Source organism: Lissotriton helveticus, chromosome 11, assembly GCF_964261635.1.
Source record: "Lissotriton helveticus chromosome 11, aLisHel1.1, whole genome shotgun sequence".
NCBI lineage: Eukaryota > Metazoa > Chordata > Amphibia > Caudata > Salamandridae > Lissotriton > Lissotriton helveticus.
In genome coordinates this window covers 124786597-124806801 of record NC_136072.1, presented here as the reverse complement: position 1 = coordinate 124806801, position 20205 = coordinate 124786597, and the positions used below count along the sequence as shown (strand labels likewise).

At 46.2% G+C, this 20205-nt stretch overlaps 2 protein-coding genes across 6 annotated transcripts in view; one reads left to right on the top strand and one right to left on the bottom strand.

Moving 5' to 3' along the window:
* The window catches only part of MCF2L2 (MCF.2 cell line derived transforming sequence-like 2), a 2082183-nt gene that overhangs the window by 1209402 nt on the left and 852576 nt on the right, over nucleotides 1-20205 (top strand). For all 4 annotated transcript variants that reach the window (XM_078665987.1, XM_078665986.1, XM_078665989.1 and 1 more), the window contains exon 16: nucleotides 11016-11082. In XM_078665987.1, the coding sequence (XP_078522113.1) occupies nucleotides 11016-11082 (67 nt within the window). The remainder of the gene's footprint in view (nucleotides 1-11015; nucleotides 11083-20205) is intronic.
* B3GNT5 (UDP-GlcNAc:betaGal beta-1,3-N-acetylglucosaminyltransferase 5) overlaps nucleotides 1-20205 on the bottom strand; it is an 818869-nt gene that overhangs the window by 152190 nt on the left and 646474 nt on the right. The gene's annotated exons all lie outside the window — the stretch shown is intronic.

The window sequence follows — 20205 nt, the reverse complement described above, 5'->3', positions numbered from 1 at the left end:
AAAATAACAGAAAAGAGTCTTCTTCAGGTCAACAGAAATATTCCTCTGGGGATGGGTCACAATCCACGTCTTTCTCTAATAATAAACCCCCTTGGTGCTTTGTTTGTAAACAAGAAGGCCATAGGACATCTGATCCAAGTTGTCCTAAGAAAGGCACCGGAACTGCTACTATTCCACCTAGTGCACCTAGCAGTAGCACTAGTAGCAGTAAAACCCAACAGGGTGCAGCTGGATTCAACTTGGGTACTACAGTGAGCTCTGGCCTAGTCAGAAAAGTCACTGGGGCTGTCCTGATATGAGAGGGTGGCATTTACCTTGCCACTTTGGCTGCCTGGCCTCCTAATATGAGGAACTGCAAGCAGCATCGTCTCATCAATGGTATTGAAGCAGATGCTTACATGGATACAGGTGCCAGTGTCCATATGGTGACTGAAAACTGATGTCACCAGAGCAATATTTACTTGGGCACACTTACCAAGTAGCTAACACAGACAATATCACTAATAACCACCACATGGCAGTGGTCAATCTCAGCTGGGGTGGGGGTAGGGGATTACTAGCCCTAAAAAGGTTGTGATAGCCTCTAACATTCCTGTAGAGTGTCTTACAGGCAATGATCTAGTGACATCAGCATGGGCTGAAGTGGAGTTAAGAACTCATGCAGCCATACTTGGACTCCCTAAAAGCGTTTTTGTGGCAACTAGAGCACAGGTCAAGAAGCAGGGAAATCAAGTAGCAGTGGAGCCCAGACCGCTTCCAGTAAGAGGTAGGAAGAGTAAGCAATTATCCCCCCCCCCCGGTCTCATGTTACGATCAGTCTTCTCAGGAAGATGATCTTGCCCCTTGTGAGTAGACTGCCCCAGAGGAGCTTGGGCCTGACACTACAGAGCTGCTGGTGTGGCGTGGATCCTGCACATACACAGAACTATGCGCAGGAAAACAGGACCTCGGGGTATAGGGGTTGTACCTTCCTACCACCTTAGTACCCAAAATCCCCAAACCGACTAGCAATAGTGTCTCATTTGTTCTCCTACATAATCACGAAGCTACACATGATTAGACAACCCAGAACATTACACTCCAGACTCTCTCAGGAATCACGTTAGCAAGACATACCCTTTCCCTAATTCACTCATACTTGTCCACAATAAGGATTGTCAGAGTCACTGTATAGTTCAAAATGTTTATTTTAACTATCATGCTCTATAATGCAGTACACAAACCAATACTAGCAGCAAAACGCATAAATCTAAAACAGTTAGCATTGTTACAATACCATAGAATATAAAGGGGGATGTCATCATATAGAGACAGTGGAAAAAGGATTATAAGGCCTAACCACCCTCCCCTTGGTAAGGAAGTTTATTATATAAAGGAAGATCTCTGGGCCTTGTCAGCAGACCCCATACCTTAGAGCCTAGATGGTAGGGTTACATCATAGGAACAGGATAGCTCTTCTCCATCCTTGTAATATCAAAGCACGAGCTTTCCAGCAGTGCAGCTGTGTAGCATGTTTTGTCTAGGTGCTAGGGACTGACCAGAACAGAATAATAAGGGGCATGTTTATCGACCATGCACATTTTGTTCAGACTAAACTCCAGGAATTAGCAGGGAATGCAGAAAGCACTCAGTTCTCACGTGAAAGGCACAAACAGAGTCATGCAAAAAAAAAAAGTAATGTATTAACGTGCGCAATGCAGCATCATGGCAGCAGAGCTCATGCTAACTTAGCAATGTCGGCAATGACCTTAACATCCATATAACACTGGAAGCAGGGTGACCCTCCAGGGAGGAATTAAGTCTGGAGCAACAATCCCGCCCCTCCCTTGAGAGCTTCAGACAGCAAGCTGCTGCAGATGCAGAGGATGTCAGTGGGACCCATTGGGGGGATGGATTCCTTTATTCTGAGGCTAAGGGCCCCAAGCCTGGTGCTACCAAGAGATTGGTCATTCCTCAGAAGATTAGGGAGTTCCTCTTGACCCTGGCACATGACATACCCCTTGCAGAGCATGTTGCGCAAAGCAAGACTTGGGAGAGGCATGCCTACACTTTCACTGGCCCCACATGTCTGAAGATATCAAGGAGTTTTGTCGCTCAAGTGTCACCGGCCAAGCAAGTGGTAAGTCAGGTGGCACTACCAAGGCCCCCTTAACCCAGTACCAGTGGTTGAGGTCCCTTTGAGAGGGGAGAGATTAACATTATTGGTCCCCTGGACTCTCTTACAGCCTCTGCGGACAGTTATATCCTATTGGTGGTGGACCATGCTACCAGATACCCAGAAGCTATTCCTCTTAGGACCACTACAGCCCCTGCAGTGGCCAAGGCCCTCTTAGGATTTTTTTCCAAAGTGGGTTTTCCTAAAGAGGTGGTGTGAGAACGAGATGCACACTTCGTGTTTGTCTATCTAAATGCCATGTGGAAAGATTGTGTTGTTAACTACAAGTTCACTACACCCTACTGTTAGACTTGGCCTTTTTTGGCAGGTTCACCCTGAACTTTTTGCTTTAAGCTCTGACATGGTAGTAGTGGTTTTGGGCCTCTGGGCACTTTAGCACTGTGGCCCAGTGTAAAGTGCATGCGCTTGCTGAGTGCGTGTGGTGAGATTGGCCTGCCCTCCCATAGGAATGCATGGGGGATAAGGGAGTCCATGGTAATTCCTGGTATGAGAGGAGTGCAGGGTCGAGTTTAGTATGTATGAAGGGTGAGGGTAAATGCTGCGCGATGGTGTGCGCAGATTTATGGTGACTGGTGGAGAAATGCCACTTTTAGAAGTTGGAATTTCTGTGTGCTGGGTGGCTGCCTGCCTGATGTGAATTGCATGTCTGGCTTGTGATTGACAGGAGCTGAGAGGTGTGGGTGGCTCCAGGAGGGGCAGGGTGTGTCAGCTAGGCTGAATGGGACACCTGGGTTAAGAGTAGTGGGAGGGGTAATGCTCTGACTCTGAATAGGACTGTGCCCAAGCTGTACAATTCTGGCTCCGCCCCCCTGTGGTGTGTCTGATGGCGAGCCCCCACCTGACAAAGGGAAAGAGGAGCTTGGCAAACAAAGTGCTCCAAATCCCCCCAAACCAGTCCTAACTGGTGTCCCCAAGCCCTGTGCTGTGACACAAAGGGAATGTTGGTATAAATATAGGGGCTGTGACCCAATGTTTGTTGTTGTGCTGTTCCTGACTTGAGAGCAGGTCTGCTGCTGGGCTCCAGGAGGAACCACCACTAGGTACTGCCTCCCTGCTGGAGGGCCCTGTGAGCTGGCCTGCCTGGGCCCAGCCTTTGCCTCCCTTCCTCCTGAAGGGCTTTCCCTGGACTTTGGACTTCAGCTCCTCTGAGCACTTTATTTTTCATTTTGAAGAGCGCTGGTGGCTTGCAGTGCAAAGTTGCAAAGGGTGGGATTCCCCTACACTGTCCTTTTATTTGCCGGAACCCACCCCGCGTTTCCGCAGCCTTTGGTGCTAATTTTTCACAGGCGGGTGCCCATCCGCGTTCTTGCCGCACTTAATAAGTTATATAGTTTCAGATTTTACATTGTTGTTGTTGGAAATGGCCCTTTTTGCAGGGTTGTCCCCAAACTTTTTGCTTCTTCCTCCTTTATTTTCCCTGACCTGTGGTTGTTGGCAATAGGACTCTGGGGACTTTACCCCTGCTGATCAGGGATAAAGTGCATATGCTCTCTGTGTAAATTGTTATTGTAATTGGTTATCCACGATTGGCATATTTGTATCACCAAGAAGTCCCTAGTAAAGTGCACTGAGTGTGCCAGGGCTGGTGATACTAATGCTACTAGTGGGCCTGCAGTACTGATTGTGCCACCCACATGAGTAGCCCTAAAATTGTGTCTCGGGCCTGCCACCAATCAATCAATCAATCAATCAATCAGCAAATTTGTATAGCACGCTACTCACCCGCTACGGTCTCAAGGCACTGGGGGGAGGGGGAGTTGCTACTGCTCGAACAGCCAGGTCTTGAGTTGTTTCCTGAAGGAGAGATGGTCCTGGGTCCGCCGTAAATGGGTGGGGAGGGAATTCCATGTGTTGGCCGCCAGGTAGGAGAAGGATCTTCCTCCGGCGGTGGTTCTGCGAATTCGTGGGACGGTGACGAGGGCGAGGCTGGTGGAAAGGAGCTGGCGGGTGGGTGTGTAGAATGTCAGGCGGCTGTTGAGGTATTTGGGGCCCATGTCGTGGAGAGCCTTGTGTGCGTGGGTGAGGAGCCTGAACGTGATCCTCTTGCTGACGGGGAGCCAGTGCAGGTCTCTCAGATGGGCAGAGATGTGGCCGTGATGGGGGATGTCCAGGACGAGTCGTGCAGAAGCGTTCTGTGAACTGCCATGTCAACCTGGCCAGTGTCCCCACTGGCCAGGCCTAACCCTTCCCTTTCTGTACACATTAGACATCCCTATGGAAGGCCCAAGGTACCCCCTTGGGCAGGGTACAGCGTGTGTGAGAGGTAGAGCATGTACTAGTGCAGGTGACACGCTCTGGTAGTGAACTACAACCATTTTCGTTTTTCACTATTGTAAGGCTATCTTGCCCATAGGCTATCATGGGGAATGCTGGCTACAGTGGTTACCTGCATATCTTCCCATAGGAGCAAGATAGGACATATACGTCTGGTATCCCTGAACTCAGAATTTAATAACACATCTTTTAGGAAAGGTGGTTTTTAAATCCTGGGTTTGAGAACAGCACTTTTAGAAAGCTGCTGTTTCCTTGTCTGACCTTTCTTTGTGCCTTGGCCTGTTTGTGATTTGACTGTCTGGTTTGTGAGTGACAGGGGCTGGGTGGCTCCCAGAGGCTGAGTGGGCCATCCCTGGGCTGAATAGCTCCATCTGCATCTAGAGTGGTGGGAGGGGGTAGCACCTGGGACGGAATAGGTCTGTGCCTGCCTTCCACAATGCTGGCTCCACCTCCTGCTGGGCGGCTGACGACCCTGCCCCTCTCTCTGAAAGGAAAGGAGAGGCCAGGAAAACAAAGTGCTCAAGGTCCACCCAGAACTGGTTCAGACCGGGCTCAGAGCCCTCCTGCACAAAGGGAACAAAGACTTTTAGGGGTATAGGTATAGGACCCCAGACTACAGAAAATTATATCATCCTGGAATCAAGTAGGAACATCTGCCAAGGAGAAAGCTGGAAGACTGAAGAGGAAGGACTGTCCTGCTGTGTGTTTGTGGGCTGCCCTGCAGTTGCTTTGCTGCCAAGGAGAGGGGAAGGACTTTGCTTTGTGCTGTGTCCCCTTGCTTGAAGAGATCACCAAGGGCCTGAGTTGAGCTGGCTCCCTGTTAAGAAGTCCCAGGAACAAACGGACTTCATCCCCAGCTTCCCTAAACTCTACTGAGAGAGTTCTGTCCTTCCTAGAGTGATTGGGCCAGCTGTGGTGCCTCTGGAAGTTGTACCTGTGTTTGGGAAGCTGGAAAAGAAGATACTAAAGACTTTCTGCAAAGTTTCACGCATCGCTCGCTTGCGGAGCGCATCCCCGTCAGTGCGAGGAAATTCCCGCCGCCGCGAAGATTGAGATCGTCGCAGCGCCTGTTGCCGCTGCAAGAACCAACGCATCCTTCGCTTGCAGAACGCATCGCTCAGGTGCGGGAAGAGTACCATCGCTGCGAGTATTGTCGCAGAGCCTGTCGTCACTGGGTGAGATCGTCGCACCGCCTGCTTGCGGACCGCATCACGTCGCTGCGAGAGTCCTCACAGAGCCATCGCATCGAGGGGCCGCGAGAGAAGATCGACGCTGCGCCGCGCATCGACGCCACACTTAAGATCGTAGCCGTCCCGAAGATCGTCGCATCGTACTTTTGCGAGACGCTTCCTTCGAAACCTGTGCACCGGAATCCATACAAGATATCGCCTCCCTCCCCATACAGACCGGATTCGTCGCAACACGGTTGTCACATCGCCTCCTCAGGGTCTCAGGAGTGACGCATCGCTTGTTTTTCAACGCTGCAGCTTTCACTTGGAACTTTTGCTGCATCTAAAGGTACTGTTGGCTAAAACATGACGCAACTGTGGATTATTTTAACGCAACCTTAAGAACTCTTTTGAAACCATATTCTTGAAGTGTGTATGTTGGATTTTTGTCGTTTTGGTCTTGTTTAGTTTAGATTAAATACTTCTGTTTTTCTAAACTGTTGTGGAGTCCATTTGTGGTGTTTTCACTGTGTTACTGTGAGAATTGGTACAAATACTTTACACATTGCCTTTGATAAGCCTGACTGCTCATGCCAAGCAACCAAAGGGGTGAGCAGGGGTTATCTAAAGAGTGTATCCTCCTTACCCTGACTAGAAGCAAGGGTCCCTATTTGGACAGTGGTACCTACCTCTGCCAACTAGAGACTCCCAGATCTAACAGTTGTGAAATTGTGCATTTGTTGCTTCACATTGTATTGTATCTTTGCACTTATCCATTGTAATTTGCGGAATACGTTGTCTAGTCACCTCCTGTGTATTGGTGATGGGTTTCTCTCTTGTGCACAACTAAGTTTCTTTCCTTGCGTCACATCTTTGTTCGTTGAAGTGGCACCTGCCCTCCTTTGTGCATTCGTGTAATTGCGTCGTTGTTCTCAGCTCCAAGCGGCGTCATCTGTCTATCATACACGTATTGTCACGCATCAGTCAACATGCATTCACTCATTTTCATGATTTGTTTTTCCTGTGTTTTATTTCACTTTGATGCTCTGGGCTGTGTACTTGCAGCCATCAGCTGCTTCTTATTTGTTTCTATTGTGACTTTGTCTTGTTCAAATGTGTTGCCCTTTTGTGTACATTAATTCTTTCATGCAGGCGCTCGTCGTTTTCGAGTACTATTGCACCTTTCCAACATGGCCGCTGTAATTCTCCTCTCACCGCGACTTGATTCCCTTTCATGTGATCCACTCCATGCGTTTTTGAAGTGGACCCCGTGAGTGTATGCGCCGGTAGCAGCTTGGCAGATTAGCAGTGACGAGAGGACTGTTTGATGATCGGTTGTGCACATCCAGGTCAGTGGCCCACTTAGGACTCGTCCTGTTGTCGATGATGTGTGTTATTCTAGAGTATTTCGGCAGACACTGTTCCTTAGTGTATTCTTTCGTGTCGTTATAGGTGGCCCATTTTCTAATTGCATTTCTTGAATACGTCTTTGTATAAAAGGTACTAGCACTTCCTCACGACCGCTTTAACTTGGTTCACGTTGTTACGATACCGCTTTCTAATGCTTAAATCCTTTGTTTTAGGAACTCCTGGCCAGTTGTCGTTTCTCTGTGCTGCGGCATTTCTTGTTAATTTCAGTAAGCGCCACGCATTATTGGTGCCCCCTTTTGAGCATCTGCATGTTTTTTCCTAAGGTCACGCTTTGCAGTAAAGGGCACTTGTTCTGGACTACTTCGCTCCACGGGGTGTCCAAATGCGTCTTTATGCCTACATTCTGATCTTTTCGAGAGCCTTTTGTGGTCGTTGCATTTTTTTCGCACTTTCAGTCACGAGTTGAGATGCTTTCTCATGCACTGGGTGTATGTTCCTTTATTTCCATCTTTGCAGTTCTTTGGGGTGTCTCTGGACTGGATGGCCTTATTTGTTTGTGTATACAATTCTGTATTGTTACCATATAATCGATGCATATGTTTGTGTGTTACTTTCAGTGGCCCCCTAAGGAAGGGACACAAGGTCCTGTAATGCATTGGGCCGAAGGTCATCAATCGCCACTCTCCGTGTTCACATTGTCATAATGTTATGGTTGTGAAACGCTATTCATGCATTGATAATAATGAAGCAATGATAATTGGAATTACATATACTGAATGATGTGTTAATTATTGTCTTATTGAAAGCAAATGAAAAGTCACGGGGACATCAATGGGAGAACATTGTTTTTTGTCATATGTTGCATGAAATTGTGCAAACACTCGTCAGAAATTTGGTATAGCAAGCAAGTGTATTTGTTCTTAGCTGTGCACACGGTCCATTCCAGACTAACCATCTTGAATTACCACTCACGTTGATTATTATTACACCTGATATTGCCATGGCTCTCTGGATGGCTATGGTATAGTTAAATGCAATAGTTGAAACAAAATGGGAGGCAGGGTAGCCATTATCTACAAATCAAATTTTACCTGCCTCATGGAGAACCTTCCCTATCACGAAGTCATTGTTTTTCTCAATCAGTATCTCAAACAATTTTGTGCTTTTGGCGTTTCTTATCTACCGGCCTCTTGGCTCTGTTACTATTTGGCAATCAAAATTTGTGGAGGTTCTCTCCCCTTTTGTTTCAAGTTATGGCAATTTCAATATAATAGTTGCTCTTGACCTTCTGACCCAGGTTGCACAAAGGCTTCCCTTGTGACTGAAAATGTAAACACTCTTGGTTTACTCCAATTTAGTTAAACATCCTACGCACTCCGCCGGCTACATGTTAGTTCCCATTTTCTCCAACTTGTCTGAGCCTTCTGTTGAACTACCAATTCCTTTACCATGGGTGGATCACTTAGCAACCTTGGCATTTGTCCCAGGCTTGGTTGCAGCTGTATCGAGTAAGGCCTCTGACAACTAGATGCTGGATTAAGCTTAACACTACTGTTTTTTGCAGCTTCCTTTTGAACAGCACACTGGTAACTGCATGATGGAAGTTGATCATTGGGTAGAGTCCACATTAGATGTTCTGCTTCAGATGGCCGTGGCTTTCAAAAACAAGACCCACCTACCGCCACCATGGTTTAGTCAGAAGCTTCTAGCTCCAAAGAAAAGCTGTGAGTGCCTGGAACGCACTTGGCAGACACAATATAATGTTACTGATAAAGTAAAGCACAAGGAATCCTTAAAATTGTATCATACGGCATGTAACAGTGCTTGTGCAGCTGTTTATGATGACTGAATCAGTCATGCTAATTATTAGTCATAGCAATAGTTTCTTATAGTTAAATCTCTGACGAATCCGGCTTGTTTCACACCACATCCATCCCTTTCTCAAGCCATTTGTAACACACTTCCTGACTTCTTTTTCAAAAGGGTAGCTAATATCTATGCTTACTTTGATGATTCAGTGGAGGAAGAGCCCTACGCGATTGTTAGCAAGGGGTAGAAGTCCATACTGTCATTTTTTAACCTCCTTGACGCTCCGAGTTTCGACCCTTATGACCTCCATTAAGTCTGGATCACCATCTGATCTTGCTCCTCTGTGGATTTTAAAATAGGTTAGCAAAATCCTTTCTCCAGTTTGGATTGATCTGCTGAATATGTCTATTGCACAAGCCACTGTTCCTGCTTTAAGGAATGAATGAGTCAGTTGTAAAGCGCACAGCTGTTTCCCAAGAAGCGTCTCCGCGATAAATGTATGTAATTTTATGGAATAAAATAGTATAAATGCATGATATGATTGTATCTTTGCTTAAAAAGTAATCATTGGACATGTTGAAGCTTGAAAACTATCTTCCAATCTCGCTTTTACTACCATTAGCAAAACTGCTTGAAAACATATGAACTTGCAAATATCTTCTGATCTAGAATTGGGTAGTTATCTTCTAAACTCTCAATCAGGCTTCCGCTCTGGTCATAGAACTGAATCTGTCCTGTTAGGGGTTACTGAACAATTCACAGCAACTCTTGATGCTGGTGCTACAGTCATCTTGATTCTTTCGGATCTGTGTGCAGCCTTACAATGGTCTTGTTCCTTCTTGCAAGGACGTACCTTTCAGGTTACCTCCAAATGTCTTTTGTCCTGTTCTTTAAATGCAATTTGAGGTCCCTCGGGGATCTTCCTTGAGCCCCACTCTTTTTAACATCTATGTCGGTCCTTAGTGGACGCAGTGGTGGCTTTTGGTATTACACTGTTTTCATTTGCTGATGATAGGCAAAGTCTCTTCGTCTAATCTAGTTCAGAGGTTAACAGTAGTTTTAATTTCAGACCTTGCTTAGTTGAAATATGCTTGTTGGATGAAAGACAATTGCCTGAAACTAAACAGTAAAAAAACGGAAGTCATCATTGCTGGTAATCAGCCACAGCTCTGGGTGCCAGTATGGTGGCCAGAGGAACTAGGATCGCTCCTTATTCCTAAACAGGTGGTCAAAGACCTGGGACTTTGTTTAGACTCCAAGCTTCTGATGGATCACCAGATCAATAAGGTGTCTCCAAGTTCTTTTTGTCTTCTTACATGTTTGAGAAAGATTATTTGGCTCCTTTCCATCTCGGCTCAAAGGACTATCATTCAAGCTCTCATTATTTTGCGTCTTGATTATGGCAATGTGCTCTACCTGGCACACTACCTGGGAGCCCCTAAGTTTATGCTGAAGACACTACAGACTGTTCAGTATGCAATTGCCAGACCCCTTTGTCATGTTCCTCAGTATGCTTTGGTCTCCACCTATTTGGGGAATCTACACTAGTTTAGCATTAATAAGCGCGTTAAGTTTAATGAGCTGTGCATCATGTATAAAGCCATCAGCCACACTAGTCCCAAATATCTCAACAGTCTAGTGTCTCCATATGCTTGTAAGCGTCCCTTCCGCTCTGGCTATTTGAGATTGCTGCAACCCCTCAGGTTAAGATGCTTAGACAAGGAGGATGTTTTAATTAGGGCCCAAATCATGGAATGCGTTAACCCTCAGGAGAGCTTTTGTAAACAGTCAATTATTTGGCTATTCGAGATCTGGCCTCTCTAAGCCAGTCCTGTATACGCTAGTTTTGGGAAGCCCTATTTTGGCAGTCATGCACTCAACAAGTTTTAATATAATTTAATGTATTTAAATTAATTCAATATTTAATTCAAAATTAGGTTAATAATGCTGTTACATTTTTTATCTTTTTCTGCAAGTAAAATAGATGGAACTCTTAGTAATCCCCTTCTAACTTTATTCCAACAAACAGAAGCACACATTTGTCGACAGTGTGTTATGATAAAATCACCTTTGTTTCAATGGTGCAAAATGGTTATGCAGTAAATACATGAACACGGTTATTATGTAGTTACATCTGTTGTCTATAACTTTCTGTGTCGTTTAGTACAGAGTGCAACAAACACAATTCTTAATGCAGCATTTCTTTCCCTTTGTAGCCACATCATAAATGAACTGATAGAAACAGAACGTGTCTATGTGGAGGAGCTTCAGACTATTATAGAAGTAAGAATGCATTGATTATATCAAATCACACATTGTAGTGGATTTAAATGCAAGTTTTTTGCTCTGGAAATTTATTCAAAGTGCACAATCAATTGATTAGCACTTAAACAAGCATTGGCAAAGCCAATAGGTCTTGCCTATGTGAGATTTATTTGCTTTGTTACTGTTTTTTTTTTTTTAAGAAATGTTGCTAATGGCTGAAAGTAATTCTAATTTTCATTTATGTTGCACTGAAGCTAGTGCTGCAGTGCAATATGGCTAAAAAAACATTGTCAAAGCCAACAGATCTCGCTAAGGTGAACCAAACCCTATTGGCTTTGCAAATGCTTGGTATGGAATGCCATATTGTAAGTTATAAGAATTTATATAGTGCTTACAACGGCTGAAGTGCTAATGTTATAGAATGGAGAATGCCCTTGCCAAGGTGTTAGTGTGTCCAGATTCAGAAGCATTTTGGGACCATTCAAGAACTGTGAAAATGTGCCATCTAAATGTGTTGAATGTAGCATAAGTTGTAGGTAGACCGAAAAGGCTAATAAGGATAAGTTACTTACCTGTAATCCTAGTTCTCTTCCAGGGGTATCCTCATCAAAGTCATAAGCACTGAATATTCCCGCTCATGTGCGGGGACCCCGGAAATAATATAAAATGATATATGCAAATCACATATAAAGAGCTCCATATATATGTATGCACATATATCATTTTTTCTCACACCAATGCAGCCCCAAATTGGAGGCTAAACAATGTAAATACTCATACATACACTGTAATTAGCAAGGAAACAAAAAACACATTAGGTCAAATAGCACTTGAACTTTGTGTTTTAATGAGCAAAAATACGCATAAATCCTGAAAATTGCTAATAAATAGACATTGTTAGCCACAGGCTGCATTGAACAGCAATAGCATAGAAAATGAAACTATTTTCAACAAAAACTGGCACCGTGCGTTTAAGGCAGCCATGACCCCTGGCTTCCCATCATGCCTCAAGGGTGACAGTTAGGTCAGTTGTTCTTTGCATAACCCTGAAGTCAGGGCTCAACCATAAGCCATAGAAAACAGACCAATCTCATTTACCTGGGGAGGCGGGTGGGTGTGCTTATGACTTTGATGAGGATACCCCTGGAAGAGAACTAGGATTACAGGTAAGTAACTTATCCTTCTCTTCCAGGGGATCTTCATCAATAGTCATAAGCACTGAATAGAATAGCAAGCCCAAACACCACCTGCAGGTAAATGAGAAATACATGACCCAACCGAAACATTTGTAGCAGCCGAGTACTCAGCTGCTAAACAGATTGCGCAAGGAGGCCTGGCCTACATGGGTATCTGCTCTAGTTTCAGAATCAAGACAGTAATGTTTGGTAAATGTATGGACAGACTACCAGGTCGCCGTCTTACAGATCTCAGACATGGGCACATTAAGGAGAAAAGCTGCAGTCAGCGCTCTATCCCTGGTGGAATGTGCCTTGGGAGAAAACCCCAGGGCTTTCTGAGCGAATTGATAGGAAAGCTTGATACACAAAACTATCCATCTTGAAATAGAACGTTTCGAGGCTGCATAACCTGTCCTGATGGAACCATAGTTGACAAATAGTTGATCAGACTTACGAACAGACTTGGACCTATCTAGATAACATTTTAAAACTCTTTTCAGATCCAAAGAATGCAAAGCCCTCTCAGCTGGAGTAGAGGGATTAGGGAAGAAGGTGGGCAGAGAGATGGTCTGATTTACATGAAAATCTGACACCACCTTGGGTAGAAAAGACGGATGTGTCCTGAGTACTACTCTATTCAAGTGGAACACTGTATAAGGTTCCTTGGAGCAGAGAGCCTGAATTTCGCTCACCCTACGAGCTGACGTGATTGCTACCAAAAAAGCAGCTTTCCAGGAAATATGCTGCAAAGTAGCTTTATGAATGGGCTCGAAAGGAGGACCCATTAATTTTGACAAAATCAGGTTCAGCTCCCAGGGTGGGGAAGGAGGACGCACTGGAGGGTACACATTTTTCAACCCTTCCAGAAAGTCTTTTACAGCTGGCAGTTGGAAAAAAGAAGGTTGTGCAGGAGCACGTCTATACGCTGTTATAGCCGCTAAATGCACCTTAATAGAATTGAACTTTAAACCTGCTTTCGCCAGATAAACAAATAAGGAAGAACGACTTATTCCTGACCCTTAAAAGGATGATGACCATTTTGCATGCACCACAGATTGAAGTGCTTTCATTTACAAGCATAAGAATGTCTCGTGGATGGTCGTCTCGCTTCCTTCAGGATGGACATGCAGTCCTGTGGCAATCCTAGATGGCCGTATTGTATGACCTAAGGAGCCATGCTGTCAAGCTCAGTGACGGAAGGTTGGGATGATCAATCCTCCCGTTCATTTTGGATAACAGATCCGGCCTGCATGGCAGTCTCTTGTGAGGAGCCACTGACAGATGAAGCAGGTCCGTGTTCCACCATTGTCTCGGCCACTCGGGAGCAATGAGGATCATCGTTGTGAATGAGTGTGTCAGCTTGCTCACCACCTTCAGGATCAGCGGAAGGGGTGGAAAGGCATACACAAATTCCCCCTGACCAGTCTATCAAAAGGGCATTCCCTCTTGTTCCTGGACGGTAAAACCGCGAGGCGAAGTCTCAGCATTTGGTGTTTTCGTCGTCCGCAAACAGATCTAAGGTGGGACGACCCCAAGACTGAAAGATGCTTTCGAGCACCTCGTCGTTTAGAACCCAGTCCTCTCTGTCTTCGAAATGATGACTCAGCGCGTCCGCCATCACATTCTGTTCTCCTGGGAGGTGGACCGCCGTGACTGACAATTTGCGAGCCAGAAGCCAATGCCAGATGCGCTGGGCTTCCAGTGACAGAGTTCGTGAGCGCGTTCCCCCTGCTTGTTTAAGTAGTACATCATGGTGGTGTTGTCCGTTTGTACTAATATTGATGTTTTCGGAAGCGAGGGAAGGAACGCCTTGAGAGCCAGGTGAACTGCTCTCAACTCCAGCATGTTGATGTGGTATGTACATTCCTTGGGAGACCACAAACCTTGCACTTGGAGGTGACCCATGTGTGCCCCCCAGCCTTGTAGAGAAGCATCGGTGATCAAGGTCTGTGCAGGAGGATGTCGATGGAACAGAATCCCCACTTGCATGTTTTGCTTCCTTGTCCACCATGGAATGGAAGCTCAAGCTGTTTCTGAAAGAGTAATCCGATCGTCCCAGCGAGCTGACTGTTGGCCCCACTTGTCCTCCAGATCCTGCTGAAGAGGACGCATCCGAAGCCTGGCATTCGGGACTAGAAAGATGCAAGAAGAGATCGAACCTAGCAGGAAGGCAATCTTTCGCACTTTCTGAACCTTGTGTCAGAGTACCAGCTGACACTTTTGAGTTATACAACATGGCCTTTCCTCCGAAGGAAACACGTTTCCTACCTCGGAGTCTAGAAGAGCTCCTAGGAAGTGAATCTTCTGGGTGGGTTGCGAGACTGATTTGCTGACGATAACATGCAACCCCAACTGGTGATAGAGCTGGATTCAGGTTTGGAAATGATTCCTTACTGCGTCTGGGGAAGGACCTTTCAGTAGCCAATCGTCCAGATACGGGTACACGAAGACTCCCCTGCGGCGTAGAGCGGCCGCTACTACTGCAACACACTTCGTGAATACCCGGGGAGCTGACTTCAACCCGAAGGGGAGGACCTTGAATTGATAGTGAGAGGTCCCCACCTGGAACCGCAGGAACCTTCTGTGCTTGTGGTGCACCGGGACATGGAAGTAGGCATCTTCGAGGTCCTTCGAACACATCCAATCTCCCCTCCTGAGATTCGGATATATTTGGTGAAGTGCCAACATGCGGAACATTTCCTTCCTGATATGCAGGTTGAGCGTTCTCAAGTCCAGAATGGGCCTGAATTCTGCTTTCTGTCCCTTTTTTCTGACCAAGAAATATCGGGAGTACACTCCTTTACCCCGTTTGAGCGATTGGAACCCTCTCGATGGCTGATTTTTCGAGAAGTTTCGCTACTTCCTTTTTCAAAAGGATGAGTTGATGATGCAAGGTTGGCCTTGGAGGAACGGGTGGAGGCAGGTGTTTGAATGGAAGACAGTACCCATTCTGAAGTGTAGTCAACACCCATCTGTAATGTTTTCCACTCTGACATTTGATGCGCAATGCTTCCCCCCACTGGAGTGGTCAACGGCGCTGGGGGAAGGACTCATTGCTTTGGCTGGGACTTATTGGAATTGTTGCCCTGGTGTTGATTTCCACCTCCTCTGGAATTACGCTTGCCTCTGAATTGGGACTTCTGTTGCCCTTGTTTGTCCTGACCCTTCTGCCAGTGAGGGGTTTGAACCCTCTGTTTGGAAGAGCCTTCGTTGTAGGAGTGGTACTTCCTCCGGAAGGCCTTCTTCTTTTCAAGCCCTACAGCTTTAAGAGTGTCCAACTCTGACTTCAAGCGTTACATTTCTTCGTCAGCACTTGCCCCAAACAGTAATGTTCCCGAAAAGGGCAGGTTCAAGATTCTAGCCTGAGCCTCAGGTTTTAAGGCTGTCAGGCGCAACCATGAAGTCCTCCTCGCCGTTACTCCATGCGCATAGCCATGCGCTGCAAGGGTAGCTCCATCCACCGCGGCGCCTATGATGTGATTGGAGACCTGGCTGCCCTCCAAAAGAATCTCCTCAAAATCTTTACGGTCCTCTTGAGGGAGTTTCTCAATAAACCTTTGGAGAGAATCCCACAGGGATCTATCATACCTCCCCAGAAGGGCTTCCACATTAGAGACTTTGAGAAAAGAGGCTGAGGTGTTGCAGACTCTTCTCCTCACGAATCTTGCAATTTTCTTTCCTTATCCGGAGGCACTGTAGATGAGGATGCTACAGCACTGGATTTATTCGCTGCCGCAATGATCACCGAGTCTGGTGGTGGGTCAGACCTGAGGAAAAGTGGATCCTCCTCTGGCGAGCGATACTTTTTAAGAATCCTTGCTGGGGCTGACTTTATCGTCGCTGGAGTAAGGAAGACCTCATTCACGGATCTATAATTCAAGGTACCAAAGGCAGCAGAGGCTTGGGTGCCTATCTGTGATGCAAGGTCTCAAAGATCACAGAAGTTTTGATCTGTGGAGTAGTCATGGGCACTCCCAGTTTCAAAGCTCCCCTGCCCAAAATGTCTTGAAAAGTGAAAATGTCATCTATAGGGGATATTCTGGATGGAAGACTGTCTGTCAGAGTCGGAGAATAATCCCTATGAGAACGGGTCGCAGATGAAGTAGTTGGAGATCTGCAAGCCCGTCTCCTGCTCCTAGATCTCGATCTTCGCCTACTGGAGTGCACTTGGGAGCTCGACCGCTCTCTGGGTCGGGAGACTTGCTTGTCCCGATGAGCTGCTGTTTCCTTGTCTGGAGCCCAGTGATGCAGAGGCCTGCACCATCTCGGAGATAGCCTGATGGAAGGAGACTTCTGGGTGCGCTCTCTCACTCGCGAATGTGCCGGAGGAGGCAGATCGGTTTGCCCATGGTGCGAACGTGCAGGAGAATGCCTGGAGCTCTCATTATCCGAGACCACATCTGAAGATCTTCCACAGTGAGAAGACCGGGAACCCGAAGAGAATGACAACAGACTCACCGGAGACCCACCTCTGGGAGGGTGCCTGGAAGTAGACCATGTGCGACTCCTAGAAGCACGCTCGTCTGATACTCTTTTCCTCTTAGCCGGAGGACTCATATGCACTGGGCAATGTTCCACCTCCGCAGCTGAAGCCGATCTTGGAGACCTCTGCTGTGGTGCTAAGGCATGAGATTGATTCGAGGCTTGACTAACTCTCTCCTGAGTAGTCTACCCCAAAGGCGACCTCCCCTGGGATCTGGAAGGAGAGACTTGCCTTGAAGAGATATGTTTTGACGCCAACCCACGCTGCTGCGACAACGACGGGGACCTTCTCGACGTCGAACGCCAATGACCAGGCGACGACGGAGGCTGCTTCGACGTCGAACGTCGATGATGTGACGTCAACGGGGATCTTCTCGACGTCGACCGTTGATGGTGTGACGGCGACCGAGACCTTCTCGACGTCGATCGGCGGTGACTGGGCAACGACGGAGAATGCCTCGACGTCGAACGTCGCTGGTCGAACGACGACGGAGGGTGCCTCAATGTCGAATGCCGATGACTGGGCATCGACGGAGGATGCCTCGACGTCGAACGCCGATGAACAGACGTCGACGGAGAAAGCCGCGACGTCGAATATTGGTCATGATGCTTCGATGCCAGCTGTCTCGATGTCGAGCTCCTATGCTCCAACGGAGACCTCTCCTTCGACGCTGCACGCCCCGTAGACGGCAGCGGAGGTACCTTGCTTCTCGACGCTGAAGTCTTCGTTGTCGAAGGAAGTATTTTCGTCTTCGCCGTCGCCGATGGCCTCTCCGGCGCCCAAGGAGAACAAGTCGGCGTCCCGCGCCTCTTCTGCCTCTTAGGAGACGTACCTCTCTCAGAGAGACCATAAATTCGAATTCTCTCCCTATCTTTGAGAGTTCTCTTTGATAAAGACTTGCAGTGTTCACAAGAACTTGCAGAATGAGAGTCAGGGAGGCAGAGGATACACACAGGATGTGTGTCAGTCTTGGCCTTCTTCTTCCCACAGGAAGGGCAGTTGTCAAAGAGAGAAGGCATTTTCGACAGAAAATTTCCTTTTTAAGACTTAAAAAAGGCAGCACTAGCACTCTATGCCCAAAAGACGTCGAGTGAAAGCAAAAATTGTAGAAAAACTCAAGCATTTTTTGACAGAAAGTCAAAAAGAAAGGGAGCTGTTGAACCAGGGTCCTGACTGAAGGAGCCGGAAAGAACAACTGACCAAACTGTCACCCCTGAGGCATGATGGGAAGCCAGGGGTCATGGCTGCCTTAAAGGCACGGTGCCAGTTTTTGTTGAAAATGGTTTCATTTTCTATGCTATTGCTGTTCAATGCAGCCTTTGGCTAACAATGTCTATTTATTAGCAATTTTCAGGATTTATGAGTATTTTTGCTCATTAAAACACAAAGTTCAAGTGCTATTTGACCTAATGTGTTTTTTGTTTCCTTGCTAATTACAGTGTATGTATGAGTATTTACATTGTTTAGCCTCTAATTTGTGGCTGCATTGGTGTGAGAAAAAATGATATATGTGCATACATATATGTGGAGCTATTTATATGTGATTTACATATATAATTGTATATTATTTCCGGGGTTCCCGCACGTGAGCAAGAATACTCAGTGCTTATGACTATTGATGAGGATCCCCTGGAAGAGAAGTTACAGATTTTGTGATGTATTCCTATAGGTACTGTATCGATTCCCCTATTCCTGACCCTGGTCTGGTTAATAATTAACTAGCAGCCATCCAACGGTGCAAAAACCGTTATCTGATTAAGCCACACCACGGCACAGAAGAGCGTTATCTGATTAGGTCATAACGCATGCCATCTAATTAGACAAGCGATATTCCTCCAGCCCCTGATAAGGCATACGGAGTTCTCAAAACAAATCAAACCTACAGCGACCTTGGAAATTCCCATAACCATTGTTTTGATTTCATCGAGAACTTCAGCAAAAGAATGTGCGAACGAGCCCGTTCATATGACATCCTTATTGACGTATATATGTCCATCCTTACGTCAATCTCGGCACCTTTCAGGTATAAATATTACCGACATTGCCATGCGGTGGTGACGAGATCGGAGCAGCGAGACGTGCTGAGGAGCCCAGCAGAGAGCGAAGCCCACAGACGCTGCCCCGCCTTCCTGACGCGCTGAGAACAAGACGCTGCCTTTCTCCTGCTGAGAAATCCAGCTCCGGCGCTTCCAAGCAGCCCTCGCAGGCAGCTGGAATATCAAGATCCGGGATAAGAGATACCAGCCCTCCATCATTCTAGATCTCAGGTACAGAACTGAATAACCCCTCGCAGAGAATTCTCGAGTCAGTCCCTTGGCAAAACAAACTTAACTTAAACTGCTGCTTATCTACTCCCGCCCACGTATTAGGCTTAGGTCAGGTACACTGGGGTAGGCGTGGTTAGAAGCACCAGTTGAGTACGATTAGTCAAATGTATATATGTATGTATCTATTTTATCCATTTTAAAGTATCATATGGCTCAGAAACCATATCAATGCTTTTACAGTATTATTTTATAATTCTGTCTTTGCTGTATGCACTTTACTTAACTACAAGTATTGCAATAATAGCGATTCATTTCTCTTGTATGAGAAAAGAGACTGATCAATAAATAACATCTTTTATTGAACACGCCCGTCTCTTCCTTTCTCTACAATCTGGTGAAACTAAGAATGCACTGAACTGACTGAGTAAAATAAGTTGTCTATTGTTTTCACACGACTCTAGAGATACACTCTTGATTAGGGGAGAGCAAAGATGTCATGTTCTATGGTTGTCAGAAACTAAATCCCTTCTTGTCTTTCCAGGGAGGTTAAAATCCTCCTTGCCTATTCGAGAAAGTTTCTAGTGAACTCTGAGCTAGCTGGCACAAACACAAAACTTTAAGTCTAATATCGTCGGTAGAAGACCTAGTTAACCTCTGCCCTAGGTCTATACTATTTAAGATATTATTCCAATGCGCAGAGATTATTGGGATAATAGGAACTACACTACATGGCGCCCAACGTTTGGATAGGCGATAAAACTAACGCAAGACATTAGAGTAACTCAGACGTGCTTTTTCACACAGAACCCCTTTTTTCCCATAATACTCCAAAGACGTCTGGAGTGGGTGAAAGGTCATATCCGCCAAACCTCGCAGGAGGAGACTCCTATGTATGGTTCTTGGTTAATTCAACATTGAAGGATACACTGTTCCAAAATATTGTGCATCTAATCTTTGTTTCCATAGAAACCTGATCTGCAAACAAACAGAATAACCTTTCTGTCAGTAAAATGACAGAAAGTGAAGACGAAAGGGAGACAGTTAGACTAGCAGCTGAACTCCTAGAAGCAGATAATACTCTGCAACAAAATGACCCGGATGTAATACTCATCCCGGTCAACATAAGAAAATCTATAACCTTAAAACTTATAGAAAATGGACTGACACCAAGAGGTGGTACAGTCATATTCGTAATTGAGGCACACGAATATCG